The sequence below is a fragment of the Salvelinus fontinalis genome, chromosome 12 (assembly GCF_029448725.1).
Source record: "Salvelinus fontinalis isolate EN_2023a chromosome 12, ASM2944872v1, whole genome shotgun sequence".
NCBI lineage: Eukaryota > Metazoa > Chordata > Actinopteri > Salmoniformes > Salmonidae > Salvelinus > Salvelinus fontinalis.
This window is the reverse complement of record NC_074676.1, coordinates 38,535,485-38,550,357: the sequence shown is the minus strand read 5'-3', so window position 1 is coordinate 38,550,357 and position 14,873 is coordinate 38,535,485. Positions and strand designations below refer to the sequence as shown.

General features: G+C 41.7%; 3 protein-coding genes across 5 annotated transcripts; 2 read left to right on the top strand and 1 right to left on the bottom strand.

Annotated features, from left to right (window-relative positions):
- The first annotated feature begins 70 nt into the window (after positions 1 to 70).
- ctdspl3 (CTD (carboxy-terminal domain, RNA polymerase II, polypeptide A) small phosphatase like 3) lies at positions 71 to 5,239 on the top strand. 3 transcript variants are annotated; one of them, XM_055940693.1, is made up of 11 exons: positions 71 to 389; positions 1,572 to 1,704; positions 1,798 to 1,932; positions 2,392 to 2,503; positions 2,874 to 2,985; positions 3,221 to 3,307; positions 3,479 to 3,541; positions 3,679 to 3,758; positions 4,052 to 4,178; positions 4,280 to 4,375; positions 4,786 to 5,239. In XM_055940693.1, exons 1-11 carry the CDS (start codon positions 291 to 293, stop codon positions 4,849 to 4,851), a joined length of 1,110 nt encoding a protein of 369 aa, XP_055796668.1. In that variant the 5' UTR covers positions 71 to 290; the 3' UTR covers positions 4,852 to 5,239. The 3 variants fall into 3 exon arrangements, with proteins under 3 accessions (XP_055796668.1, XP_055796669.1, XP_055796670.1); XM_055940694.1 differs by lacking the exon at positions 71 to 389 and adding an exon at positions 1,165 to 1,367; XM_055940695.1 differs by lacking the exon at positions 71 to 389 and adding an exon at positions 1,294 to 1,383.
- Positions 5,240 to 5,924: 685 nt separating this feature from the next.
- LOC129867345 (transmembrane protein 79-like) lies at positions 5,925 to 11,412 on the top strand. Its single transcript, XM_055940692.1, has 5 exons — positions 5,925 to 6,654; positions 8,187 to 8,474; positions 8,609 to 9,151; positions 10,086 to 10,299; positions 10,688 to 11,412. The coding sequence occupies exons 2-5, from the start codon at positions 8,210 to 8,212 to the stop codon at positions 10,944 to 10,946; spliced, it is 1,281 nt and encodes a 426-aa protein (XP_055796667.1). The 5' UTR covers positions 5,925 to 6,654; positions 8,187 to 8,209; the 3' UTR covers positions 10,947 to 11,412.
- Positions 11,413 to 11,489: 77 nt separating this feature from the next.
- Positions 11,490 to 13,924, bottom strand: LOC129867348 (proprotein convertase subtilisin/kexin type 4-like). The gene is made up of 3 exons (XM_055940698.1): positions 13,845 to 13,924; positions 13,507 to 13,626; positions 11,490 to 12,007 (listed from the first exon to the last, which is right to left on the bottom strand). Exons 2-3 carry the CDS (start codon positions 13,577 to 13,579, stop codon positions 11,490 to 11,492), a joined length of 591 nt encoding a protein of 196 aa, XP_055796673.1. The 5' UTR covers positions 13,580 to 13,626; positions 13,845 to 13,924.
- Positions 13,925 to 14,873: the final 949 nt, after the last annotated feature.

The following is a 14,873-nucleotide window of genomic DNA, read 5'->3' as shown; positions in this document are numbered from 1 at the left end:
TAGAAATTGTCTGCCACCACTAGGCTTCCATCTGCAACGTGACTTGGCTATCACGTTGACTGTTTTTTTTAAAAGCTCCGCCCCTTGATTACAGCTAGCTACAGCAGTAGACCTTCCCGGTAGATTTAAATGAACAGAAACAAAACAGCACGAGAACGAATGGAATAAAGGACGAAAAGCAACCACAAACAGGAACTGATCTCGACTTTTTTAGTAGGTACAAGGATTATTTTCACGGGCTGTATAACGATTATTGTCCGTGTACATTGTGAACATTTCATTTTGTGAAGATGAGACTTCGGTCTCGAAGTATTGCTGACCCTTCATCAGCACAGTTTAACGGTTGGCGGTCCTCGAAGAGAGCGGCTCAGAGCGTAACTCCGGAAAAGGTAAATCAATGAGCTTGTTTTGACCAAATATCTTGGAATAAGCTGAACTTTGAATGCGTATTAAGCATTATCGTTGGCTTAAACAAATTTGCTAGACGACCTCACAATCGCTTGCTAACTAGCTATCCGATTTGACAACCGTAAACAATGATGTTGTAGTAGCTAGGAAAATGCTCTTAGTCGCTAGGACATTATTTTCACGCCACTTCGATACAGCTACGACCGGAAGTGATTTTCATGGCAGGTTATGAGAACATTTTCGCTAACCCTAACCTTTTTCCTAACCTGACACGTTAATTATCATAACCCGAATATGTTAATTCTCAACATGCTGCATAAATTCTGCTAACCTACTACGAAAAAGTTAATTCCGGTTGTAGATGTAACGAAGTGGCGTGAAAAGAGTATCCTCACTCGCTGGCAAAATTGGCAAACTACAACGGACAATGTTGCAATGGGTTCTTGTTCACAGTTCAACTGACCAGTTGGCCACCCTGAATGTATTTGTCGTTCTTACCCAAAACTATATATGCAATATTTTATCATCTCATTTATAATAATTGAACATTACCTGTCTGTAATATTAAATGGTGACCCATGTTTTTGTTTAATTTGACAAAGCATCAGACTGGCTTTATCATCAACTCCTGTTGATACAGGCAGGTAGTCATGTCTTACATTTCGCTTGAAATAGCTCCACGGATGTAGTGTCTGGCATCGAGGATACAGATTACCCATCACAAGTAGGTCGAGGGGGAGGGACTTGAACTAGTATCTATGTCGCCCGTGCGCTCTGTTTTTACTATCACTGTAGCTAGATGTTGTTAAGTGTCAGTATACACACTGATTGATTGAATTGAATCCTCCATAGGACAAAGACTCATAATAATGTGGTCATTAGTAGGTCAGTTGGTAGATTATGGTGCTTGGAACTCCAGGATAGTGGGTTCTTTTCCCAGGACCGCCTGTACATACAATGTATGTATGCATGACTGTAAGTCGCTTTGGATAAAGCCTTTTTCATCAAGGTTTGGGTCAGCCTGTATGTGAGACAACTTGCATGTTTTTATACTAGTGCCCAATACTTTACTGACATACAGTTGGTGGGGGTAATTCTGATCCTTTTTATGTGAGCTTTTAGCTACTTTTTGAGACGGTCACAATTATATTTTCTGTGTGTAGGATGAAGATGTACAACAGCCAGACAACCAGTCACTCTACCCTGATGATGATATCCCCACCGCTACAAAGCGCCCTCTTGTACAAGGGCGTGGGAGGAAAAGGGTGGCAGCCCCTGCCTATGAAGACAGAGAAGGTACCCATTTATTTTGGTGAATGGAATTGCTCTATTGTTGTTTATTTCAAGATGGCAACTAAATACTGACAATCATTCTGTATTAATTTCTAGATCTGGGCTTCAAGACCCCCGTTAATGTGCACCATCACCGGGTGCTGTCGGAGCTAAACCCCTCCTCTCCCCTCAATTCCACTGTGCGAAATATCTACTCCCCCATGGTCCGGTTCCTCACACCTACCAAGGAAAGTAAGTACATCACAGGTGGATTGGTTGGGCTATGTTTGAAATTGCGTACTTGCACATATTTAGTAAGCAATCCCGAGTGTGTGTGTTGGCTTTTGTATGTATTTTACAAGTAGGGTAGCCTGCCTGGAAGGCCAGGGGATAATTCATGGGTGTGCAGTGTTTGTGTTCAGATAGAACTGTATTGTGTAGAACCGAACAGACATTCTTCTGTCTTGGAGAATAGGCCATCATGGTTTGTCACTTTCCTGAGTCCATTGGGTAGGCCTATTTGTTTACAAAGAAACTGTCACTTTCGGTTTCTAATAAACAAACTACTGTATAGGCTAGCAAGGACTTGCATGTGATTATTGAGGCAAGAGTAGATGAGGTCAGCACAGTAATGGCTCAATTGGTCCAGGGTGAATGAGTCTTGTTCATTTGAATCAAGGCTGTTTTTTGTGTATATTTTTATCTATTCAGATGCGAGAACCCCCAGCAGTGGTGATGTGATGAGCCCAGAGCAGTGTGTGTTTGGCTATGGTTCCATCAGCCTTCTCGCTGGAGATGAGGACAACGATGACGTTTTCAGCCCGTGGGTTCTTCCGTTTTTTTGTTCTTGGTTCTGTGGTATACGATTCTAAGGCTGCATGCCATAACATATTATGAAATACAATGTGTCTACTTGACGAATTAGATCACCTCTGGATCATCTTGGGGCTATGTCATAATGCAGGATCAAAGAGTTACCAGCAAACCGTTCATTGGTGTCAAATAACTCTGATAAGATAATCAACAGCTGGGCATCTAAAGAAGCTGGCCAGGCTGGCCAACATAATTGTTCCTGGTTTGTGATGCACTTCTGCTGAAATAATCCACTGCCCATACTTGCTTTCCTAATGTATGTGGTTCTCAAGGACTCCCTTTTCCTGAAAGTAATTAATCCATTGCATTGTTGTATTTAGCTTTACCTTCATCAAGAACATTCCATCCAAATCCCAGCAATCCAAACCGTGCATACGAGACATCCCACCTAAGACGAGGAGTACGCCCCAAGCCACTCTAGTTTTAGATCTGGTGAGTGTTGGGTTTACCTTTGAGATTAGTGACTAATCAAAGCATTTACTTGTGTAATTCCCATGCAAAGTATAATATATATTTTTAGGCGGGTCTGGTTTACAGTCTGATATTTACTTAGTATATTCATGTATCAGTAGGTTGTATTTCCATGATGATTACCAAGTTATATTATCATTCCATCAAAATTAAACACTATGGGGTACCAATCGCTTGGACATTTTTTGTGTTCTAGGATGAAACGCTCATATACAGCTCTCTGAACCGGATTGAGGATGCAGAGTACACCTTTCGCACATGCTTCCAGGACAATCAGTACAAAGTTAGTGAATCAATCTGTTTATTTCAGACTTATAAGGCAGCAGGAAGGCAGTGATAGGGGCTTTTATTCTTTGCTTGAATGACCAGTGTTTATTTTTTTTAATAGGATGAATGTCTGTCTAATGATGGTAACATAAAATATTGTACTATTTTTATTCTCTTACCTCAATAGGTCTACATGATTCTACGACCACATGTGAAAGAATTTCTGGAAGCCATGACAAAACATTTTGAGGTATGTTTTCAAGTTATTATGTGTGCAGTAGCCATGTGATTTTATTTTTGCTACATGTTTAACTTCCCCCATTTATGTGTAATATGTTTATTGTTAAGAAGCCAGGTAATTGAATGACTCAAATGTGTTTTTCGCAGATGTTTGTTTATACATCTGCAAAGAAAGAATATGCAGAGAAAATACTGGACATCTTGGACCCGAAAAGAAGGCTGTTTCGGTATGAGAAGTATTTTTTTTTAAACTTTGGTTGCTGTCCTTTTGCCATGCTTGTTTTGCTCTATTGTTTTAGTGATATTGCAGCTGCAGAGTTCTGTGTACCAGAGACAGGCTGACAATCTCATCTACTTTGAATAATTTGAGGAATAGATTTCAGTTGATATTAGGTTGTACTTTAAATGTGTATAACTGATATCTCCTTTTGTAGACACTGTTTATATCATGTACGTAACTGATATCTCCTTTTGTAGACACTGTTTATATCATGTACGTAACTGATATCTTCTTTTGTAGACACCGTTTGTATCAACAGGACTGTACCTGTGTTCTTGGGCACTATGTCAAGGATTTGGGCGTACTTGAGAGGGACCTTGCTAAAACGGTGGTTTTGGACAATGCTCCACACACATACCCCTACCATGTGTGTTTACTGTGATGATGTTCACTTAATTATACGATGCATATTTTTTTTCTTTGGAAGCAGAGTGGAGTTTTATTAAACTTCCTGCTTTATTTCTGCAGCTGATGAATATGCTTCCCATCAAGAGCTGGTCTGGGGATAAGGAGGACAAAGAACTTCAGAAGCTCATCCCGTATCTTGAGAGAGTGTCCGGAACAGTACGTTGACAGTGTTTTGGTATCCCACCTCCGGTGGCATACAAAGTATTATTTTTATTAAATTGTAGTGTTTCTTTTTGTTGCAATTTCCATAATTCACAACCTAGTTAGGTGTCTTCTAGGATTAAATCTTGTTTGACAAAACAAACATCACACGTGCAACAGAGATCTCATTTGGGAAGTGGGTATACCCCTGGGGTGTGGAAAAAGCAGAAAAACTAACCTTGAGTCAATCTCAAATACTTGGCTAGTATTCTACAAATACCACAAGTTAAAACTGTTATCGTATGTTTGGAAATGTAATTCAGAAAGACTGTGCAACTACTTGTATTCCACAAGAAACAGCACCAGTGTTCTACAAAATAAATAGTGGCTGTTTTTACTAACTTGAAGGCACCATTTTTCTGTAGGATGATTGCCGGGAGGTACTGAAGAGGAGGACAGACCACTTTCACAGACTGCTCTCTGAAGATTGAGAAAAGGCTTCTGATCATCCTTCCATAAATGTTTTAATTGCAAACATGAACTAGATCTACTATTCTAGTCCTTCTGTATAATCCCTGAATGACCAATGGGTTTCTTATAGTGTGTCAATTTAAAATGCAGAGATTCTATATCGTTCCCAAACATTTCTCACTCAGCCCAGCAATAAATTGCTAATAGTTGAAAAATGAACTATTTGAATATAATGATGCAACTTAAAATATGTTCTTCATACTTAATAATCCTAATTTATTGACAGAAAATAGCTTTTTAGAAGCTGTTATGTAAATATTTTGATTATTTTAGTGACATTATTGGATTTTTCACCTCAACAAAAGCCAGAACAAGTTTATCTGTAAATAATAAAACAACTTAAACCATGCTGGTCTTTTTCAGAATCATTTGAGAAGTCTCCGATGAATTTAGTCTTATTTGTCTGGATGACCTCTTGCATTTTCGTGCATATCTCCCTTTACACTTTTCAAACTAGATTCTGACACTACTGCTTACATCTGCACTGGGGTCGGACAGGCTTCCTGTTCCAAAGCTATAGTGGAGCCTGAGTGAGATATGGCTCGGAAAACAACTCAATCCAGGGATGAGAAATGCGTTCTCCGAATTGTCCCATTATCCAAACTGTTACACCGAGAATCATTGAACGGCTGCTAGTTTAAGTAAACTGCTATTTGTCCTCATTCTAGCTATCGGTACCCACCGCAGTCATTACGGAATGGCACGTAGCGTTGAACAAAGTAGCTGATTAGTTGACACTGCCATTCCAAAATGGCTGCTTTAGCTTCTGCTACTTAGCATGAGGATGGAAAGGGCCATTTTCTGGAAAAACTAGTGCTCAGTCAATCTCGATCTAACAGTTGGGATAATGGGACAATTCGGAGTACAACGTATTTCTCATCCCTGGACTGAGGTATGTTTTTTTGAGCCATATCTCACTCCGGCTCCACGGTGTCTTTATCTAAATAGGAATCCTGTCCGACCCCAGTGCAGCTGTAAGCAGGCATAGGGTCAATCTATTCTAGTTACCTTTACAGTGCCTTAGCACACTAGAAATGTCATATGTCCTATGACTTCCATGATTAGCCTATTTGTTTTGTTTTTGTACATGGCATTTTGACATTACATTTTTACCCCAAGAATGAATATTCAGAAACTAAACTTACCCCTCCCATTAAACGGACCTTCCCACCAAAGCTATAGTGAAATCCTATTCTAATGCCAGTTTCCCCCACATGTGGCAGGAACACAAAGACTGCTATTGTCTTACCTTTCTAAAGTTTCAACATGCTTCACAAATCAGTCTCAGGGGTTGGCAACTGTTCACCTTTCAGTCGACACTAAGGTCTGAGTGGGTTAATTTCATACTGCTTTTGGAAACCCGTCTAGAGTTTGCAAATCTGAGATGAAATAACTTTGCATGTGATTTGTTTTTAATTCTCTGTGTGTACTATAGCACTTTACGGGAGGCTGATTTATTTGATGATCAACTCCAGGTGACTTCCTGTTTAAGTTTTAAGTAATGTTTTATTTTCTAAATATCTGGACCCAACAGCAGAGCCCCAAACCCCCCGGTGTATCCGTTTTGGATTTATTTGCTCCATATGGTCTGTGTGACATGGTACCCAGAAAGTGTGTGGGCGGGGGCTAAAACGTAGTATTTTGTCCGTCTTGAAATTTGATTCAGAAGTTGAGACTGTATACCAGATTCTAGAAGACAAAAGTTGGGGGAAGGAAAAAAACGAAGAAATTGAAACAACAGTAATTCTGCATCCCTAGAAAAAGTAAGTGTATTAAGCATCTTTTAATCGAATAGAAGTGCGTAGGCTACATTTTCTGTATGGATTTTGACTGTCTGTCCATATGACTATGTATAAACTAAGCTATTGAATAGTGGCTTCATCAGACCTAAATGATGAGGCTATCGTTTATATTTCTCCTCTTGTTATTATTAGTAATTTGATATGGGAATATTAGATGTACGTATTATTTATGATCAATAAACTACCACTTCAATCATCAAGTATCCTATTCAAAGAAAAATGGTAATATCCTAATCAATGAATGCAACTGGCAACAATTAATCTGCAACAGAACAGCAAATGCACATTTTCTCTTGCGTGCGTGTAACAGTATAACTTTAAACCGTCCCCTCGCCCCGACACGGGCGCGAACCAGGGACCCTCTGCACACATCAACGACGGTCGCCCACGAAGCATCGTTACCCATCGCTCCACAAAGGCCACGGCCCTTGCAAAGCAAGGGGCAACACTACTTAAGTCTCAGAGCAAGTGACGTAACTGATTGAAATGCTACTAGCGCGTACCCGCTAACTAGCTAGCCATTTCACATCCGTTACACTCACCCCCCTTTCAACCTCCTCCTTTTCCGCAGCAACCAGTGATCCGGGTCAACAGCATCAATGTAACAGTATAACTTTAAACCGTCCCCTCGCCCCGACACGGGCGCGAACCAGGGACCCTCTGCACACATCAACGACGGTCGCCCACGAAGCATCGTTACCCATCGCTCCACAAAGGCCACGGCCCTTGCAAAGCAAGGGGCAACACTACTTAAGTCTCAGAGCAAGTGACGTAACTGATTGAAATGCTACTAGCGCGTACCCACTAACTAGCTAGCCATTTCACATCCGTTACACTCACCCCCCTTTCACCCTCCTCCTTTTCCGCAGCAACCAGTGATCCGGGTCAACAGCATCAATGTAACAGTATAACTTTAAACCGTCCCCTCGCCCCGACACGGGCGCGAACCAGGGACCCTCTGCACACATCAACGACGGTCGCCCACGAAGCATCGTTACCCATCGCTCCACAAAGGCCACGGCCCTTGCAAAGCAAGGGGCAACACTACTTAAGTCTCAGAGCAAGTGACGTAACTGATTGAAATGCTACTAGCGCGTACCCGCTAACTAGCTAGCCATTTCACATCCGTTACATGCGCGTTCCGTTTGAGTCAATTGGTAATTTCAATTCGATGCCTCACTTTCCAAAAACTGCACAAAATGTTATGATAGTCTAGTAAATCCGTCTTTTGTTTGGAGAATGAACCCCAGTCGTGACGTGTTTGGTTTAGTTGCGTGTCAGTCCTAAAATCAGACGACTAGCCGCCCTCCACGATTGGCGCTGCCCCAAGGGCCGATTCCAAATTCAATCCCCAGATGTTCATAATAAAGCCTGGCGCGAATTGGGTGGACCCTTTGAACCTCGCGTGCGGAGATGCAAACAATATCAATACGACCGATATTGTCATGTTATTGTAGGGTTCACATAGTAAATGTGAAATTGTCTATCTGCAGTTAGTTCTGTAGGCTGTGCGACTATGACGGGGCGTCAAGCCACCAACCCAGAAGATGGCAAAGAGATTGACAGTGTGAAGGAGTCCATCAGTGACATCATCAATCAACTGCAGGATATTGACCCTGCCAGGCTGTCATTCTCTCCATTTCTCGACCTGGACACCCAAATCTCTTTAGCACCAGTGTCTGACAGTCCTGAATCTTCAGTGGAGGAGCTCCACTCCTCTTCTCACTCAGTCATTGGCTCTCATCACTCCCTGGAAGCCCTGCCAGCCGATCAACTTGTCCGTAAGTGATAATCGAACAAACACATTTTTTATTTGAGTGCCACTAATTAAACGTGCAGAATGGGTGACATTCATTATTCACAACATTGAACATATGGTGGCAGAAAGATGTTGATTGTGCTTTGTTTTGTACAGAGCTTGATTCCTGCCACCAGCAACCCAGCGAGGGCTTCAAAGCAGAGCGAAGACCGCAAGAGGGAGTTCAGGATCGAACTATTTCAAGTCCGATTGCTCCTGTGCACAATTTGGAAGATCCGGTGGAAAACTGCATCAGCACTCCAAATCCAGCCTCTCGCAGAGACATTCCCAATGGCACAGACACACAGAGATGGAGTCCAGAATCCAACAATCTGGAGTCCACCATTGATGAAGGCCAACCGTTGCTCGGCTTGCCACCGGAGAGCATAGAGTTGACTATGTGGAGTTCCCAAGATCAAGAGACTTGTGAGGCTGTCCCAGAGGTGGCAGACAAGAGACTGTGGTGCTGCTGTAGATGTTGCCAAAGTGGCCGCGTTCCTGCTGTGTGCTCAGTCCTGGCCTCCCTTCTGTTTACTGCAGGGCTTCTCTATGCACTTTATTTCTATGTTCCCATAGATTCCCCAGACTGCCCTGACATGGTCAGCCGCCTCACTTTCACACTTTGCTGCTGTGCCGTAGCTGCAGTCCCCATCTTGTTGGGTATGTCTGAATAATTGTTTTCATATGCGACTCAAACAACACAACTGTCACACTGGGCACAGACATTAGTTCAACATCTAGTTTAGATTTAAATTTGGTTGTCAACAAATGTGAAATCAAAAAAAATGTCACGTCATTAGATTTAGGTAAAAAGTTGGGTGAAAATATGTAATCCTCTTACGTTGATGACTTTTTGCAAATCCAATCATTTTCCCACATTGATTCAGTCATCACATTTTATTTTTTGTTGTTGAAATGACATGGAAACAATGTTGATTCAACCAGTTTTTGCTCAGTGGGGTGCCTTTTATATTGAGCTCTACAAACCTACTTATTTAGTTGGAGCAATCAATCTCCCAAAAAGCTCTTGAATGCAGTATTAAGTGATTTTAGGTTTTCTAGTAGTCCAGGTCTCATAATTTGTCTCAGGCTTAGTCTTTGTCAACACATTCAACCTCAAGGCAATGCAAGTCTTACTGAAGCACTGGCAATTTCCTCCCCTTTCTTATAAATAGCTTAACATGGAAACTAGAATAGAAAAGATGAGGGTAACTAGTTCTCCAGTCTCCTGGGCAGTGTCCCAATAGTTTCTCATTACTTTCCTCATCTCCTTTTCTTTCTACTGAAATGACTTGACTGTAGAAAGCAACATGGCTAAAAACAAATCCTTTCACATATTTGGTTTTCGAGTTTTATTAGTCGAATGTTATATGTTCAAGCAGGAAACATCGGTTTTCAAGTATTAGTAGTCGTATGTTCAAGCAGAAAAGTAGGGTATTATCAAAGACTGGACTAAGCATCAGTTCAAAAGCAGTTTTTCTTCAAACTAGGATGCTGAAGACTCATAATACCAGACAAAATCAAACAGACCATTAGGTGTTTTGTGTTGTGTTTCCAAATTCGAATACTAACATACCTATTACTCCCCCTCTAGCTATGCTGATTGGTGCTATGTGCCAGTTCTGCACTCGGTCTTTAAATCCAGCTGAGGCTCTCCACAGAAGAGCGGCCATTCAACAGCTGTTTGTCTCTGCGTCTATGGAGCAGTTGTTTCTCTATGTTCTCAATCTGTTGGTTCTGGCTACATTCCTGCCTCAAGACCAGCTGCGGGTGGTGCCCATTTTGACTGGAGTTTTCGTTGGTGGGAGGTGAGTGATTTCAAAGTCATTGATTGCTCAGTGAGAGAAAAGAGTGACGTGTCACTATGCTCTAGAATGGACAGCAGGTAGCTTAGCGGTTAGGAGCATTGGGCTAGTAACCGAAAGGTTATTGGTTCAAATCCCCGAGCCAACTAGGTGGAAAATCTGTCTGTGCCCTTTAGCAAGGCACGTAACCCTTATTGCTCCAGGGTGCCCATGAATAATGGCTGATCCCTGGCTCTGACCCCATTCTCCAAGGGTGTCGGGGGAGTGGGATATGCAAAAATCAAATATCTTGCACTTGTACATGTGTGAAATAGGACAAATGTAAGCACCTAATTATTAATTATTATAAAGCTGAACATGTTTTAATTTTATCCAAATTTTATTCCTATAGGCTTATCTACTGGCTCTGCTTCCACATGTGTAGCCCCTGGAGAGGCTTTGGATCGGGGCTCACTTTTTTCCCACTTCTTGCCATGGCGGCTTTCAATCTGTACTGTCTGTACGACTTGAGCCTCAGACATCTGCTCTTTGGGTCGGAGGACACACTCTATTATCAGACCACCCCTTCATCCTGGCCTCTGGAGGTGTCACAGAGCTCCAGTGGCAAATCAGATAGTGTCATACCCACGGACATCTTGGAAACTCAGTAAGGAGGAGAGCACTGTCCCTTATAACTTAAAGAGAAAGCTTAGAACCCAGAAATAGCCCATTCCTGTGGTCTGAAGTTCAGCAGAGCTTCACAGAATGCCACTAACCTCTAAGTCTGTAAAGGCTTAAGTTGTATTTTGCTCCTCATATACAGGACCTTTTTATGTGGATTCATGCTTATTATCTGAAATGCAAGAGCCGTTCCTCCCTTTAGTTGTGGAGGAAGTCTTTGAACAATGTTCTACTTCTAAATGTGTGTCCTTTTAAGCTATTCCAGTGCCTATATTTAATGTTCTGTGAAGTACTTTGACTTAAAAGTTATAATTGCAAATGGATGGATATTCTACCAATTGATGTGTTCTTATAAAAACCACTGAATGCAACTTGGGTCCAAAATAGACATTTATTTTATCCATCCAAAAGTTTGTAAATGATACTGAAGTAACAATAAAAGCTATTTGGAAAATATTTTCTTCTGCTTCTGTTAGTCGACATAATTTGATTTTTGGCTACTTTAATGTTGACTGAAGCGAGTCAAATTCCTCTTAAAGTGAAGTATTGGGAATGTTGGTGAATGTAGATGTTCTCTCGCTGTTCTCTGCCTGGTCTTCTGTAATACGGAAGACCACCATCTCCACATCCCTAGCCTCCTCACTGCTGCTATGACTGGTGCTGCTGTCCACTTCGTTCCTGGCAGCGACACGTGGAAGGAACGCCCTGCTCACCATCCATGTAATCGCCCACATGATGCACAAAATCACCAGCGGCCCTCCCATCAGGATACCAAGAACTGCTGCCGTCCGCTCCATGCCACTGGTCACTTTACCTCTGTGGTCCCAGGGGTAGACAGGGGGGCTACAGGTACCAAGACGAAAATCCAACATTGAATACGGAGGGCAGTCCAGACAGTTTGTGTCCTGTTTCCCAAAACAAGTGTGGCAGTTGTGATGGCAGGGTAAGCACTTCCGATGGGAGCGGGTGCTGTTTCCATCTGACTCATAGTAGTGAGGTGGACAGGACATCAGGCAGATGCTCTCAAACACGTACAATGGGTAGACACACTCTAAAAAAAAAAGGAGGATCCTTACTTGGTTAGTAACATTTTCAAACTGTCTTATAGAATGTGACATTACAGTGTGCAACTGTTTAATTGTAAAATATACTGAACAAAAATATAAAAACGCAACATGTAAAGTGTTGGTCTGATGTTTCATGAGCTGAAATAAAAGATTCCAGATATTCTCCATATCCACAAAAAGTGTATTTCAAATCAAATTGTATTTGTCACATGCGCCGAATACAAGAGGGGTAGACCTTAGTGAAATGCTTACTTACAAGCCCTTAACCGACAATGCAGTTAAGAACAATAAGTGTTAAGTTTTAAAAAATGGATGAATAAAAAATAACATAATTAAAGAGCAGCAGCAAAATAACAGTAGCGAGGCTATATACAGGGACTACTGGTACAGAGTCAATGTGCAGGGGCACAGGTTAGTTCAGGTAATTGAGGTAATATGTACATGTAGGCAGATTTAAAGTGACTATACATAGATAACAGAGTTACAGAAGTGTAAAAGAGGGGGGGCAATGCAATAGTCCGGGTAACCATTTGATTAGCTGTTCAGGAGTCTTACGGCTTGGGTGTAGAAGCTGTGAAGAAGGCCTTTGGGACCTAGACTTGGCACTCTGGTACCGCTTGCCGTGCGGTAGCAGAGAACAGGCTATGACTAGGGTGGCTGGAGTCTGATAATCTTTAGGGCCTTCCCAAAATCTAGACTTCCTTAAATTTTGTGCACCAGCTGTTGTTTACAAATATGCACAGACCTCCCCCCCTCGTTTTACCAGAGTGTGCTGTTCTATCCTGCCGGTGCAGCGTGTATCCATGTCATCATTCAGCCACGATTCCGTGAAGCATAGGATATTACAGTTTTTGATGTTCCGTTGGTAGGATATTCGTGATCTTACGTCGTCTAGTTTATTGTCTAATGATTGCACGTTGGCGAGTAATATTGACGGTAATGGCAGCTTTCCTAGTTGTCTTCTGCGGGTACGGACGAGGCATCCGGCTCTTCGTCGCTTCCTTTTGCGAATAATTGGGATATCTGCCCTGTGGGGTGTTTGGAGAATATCGTGTGAGTCCTGCTTGCTGCTGTTGTTGTTGTTGAAGAAATCTTCGTCTAATCCGAGGTGAGTGATCGCTGTCCTGATATCCAGAAGCTCTTTTCTTCCGTAAGATATGGTTGCAGAAACATTATGTACAAAATAATTTACAAATATCGCGAAAAAACCCCACATAATAGCACAATTGGTTAGGAGACCGTAAAATAAATAAAGCCCGTTTGTGAGGGAAAACTATTTCTGATAGGCTGGGCCTGTCTCCCCAATGGGTGGGCCTATGCCCACCCATGGCTGCGCCCCTGCCAGTTCAAGTTAAAATCCATAGATTTTTTTGCCTGATTTCCTTAAATGAACTGTAACTCAGTAAAATCATTAATTTTCCGCATGTTGAGTTTATATTTTTGTTCAGTATAAATCCAGGGTATGGTTGATGTTGCTGCCTACCTTCACAGCTGCCATCAGAGTTCCCCACTGCACACTGCTGTATCACTGCCCTCTCCATGCGACGGCCTGCCATGCGTTCATCTGTCCCATGCAACTCCAGATGAAATTTCAACAGGACGCCTATGGACAAAGAAAAAAAAACGAGTTTGTGCTTGAGTACATTGTAGAAAATGTCCATTGCACAATCTAAAGCATACACATCCTGTCCTAAATTGTAACTGTGTGAGAAATTATGGAACAATAACAAATAATTTTCATGTCATGAGTACATAGTGTACTTTTGATGAGGTGTTCGCTTGAACGGGAAGGACTACAAAAGAAGAAAGCGAGAGCCAAACCGTGCCAGCCTCCGTCACATCAGCGGCTCTCGTTGGTGGTAGAAAGAGTAGACCAAGGCGCAGCGTGGAAAGTGTTCATGATTTTAATTTAAAAAACACTCAAACAAAATAACAAAAACATACAGTTCTGTCAAGCAACAGTAACTAAACAGAAAACAAGATCCCACAACATAATGGTGAGAAAAAGGGCTCCCCAATCAGAGACAACGATAGACAGCTGCCTCTGATTGGGAACCACACTCGGCCAAAAACAAAGAAACAGAAAACATAGAATGCCCACCCAAATCACACCCTGACCTAACCAAATAGAGAAATAAAAAGTCTCTCTAAGGTTAGGGCGTGACAGCAGCACTGAGTGCATTTGATTTCTAATACTAGTTAAAGATGACAAATGTTCTGTTTCTAATTAATGTTGTGTACTATTTCTTTCAGTAACTAATTGAATTGAAATACTAGAGATGGGTTTTAAGACATTCGCTGTGTTATTGAAGTTGACACCTCAAATAGAAAAATCTTTGTTTTTGTCAGTGTACCTCTGTTGGTTGAATCTCCGTTGTTTTCTATCCGTAGAACCCAATATCCGCAGGGATCCTCATCCCAGCAGTGTGTACTCATGAAGGCCCAGTCTGAGAAACCTGTAGACATTTTATCGTAAGGCCTGTGAAGCAACATTGGATTAGAATATTTTAGTACACTGAAGACAATATAAGTCACACTTGGACTTCTTGTTGCATATTGAAACCCTGATACTTCACCATTATGCCGTATATATATATATATATATATATATATATATGAACAGCAAAAAAATAAACATCCTCTCACTGTCAACAGCATTTATTTTCAGCAAACTTAACATGTGTAAATATTTGTATGAACAAAACAAGATTCATCAACTGAGACATACACTGAACAAGTTCCACAGACATGTGACTAACAGAAATGGAATAATGTGTCCCTGAACAAAGGGGGGGGGGGGGGGGGGGGGTCAAAATCAAAAACAGTCAGTATCTGGTGTGGCCACCAGCT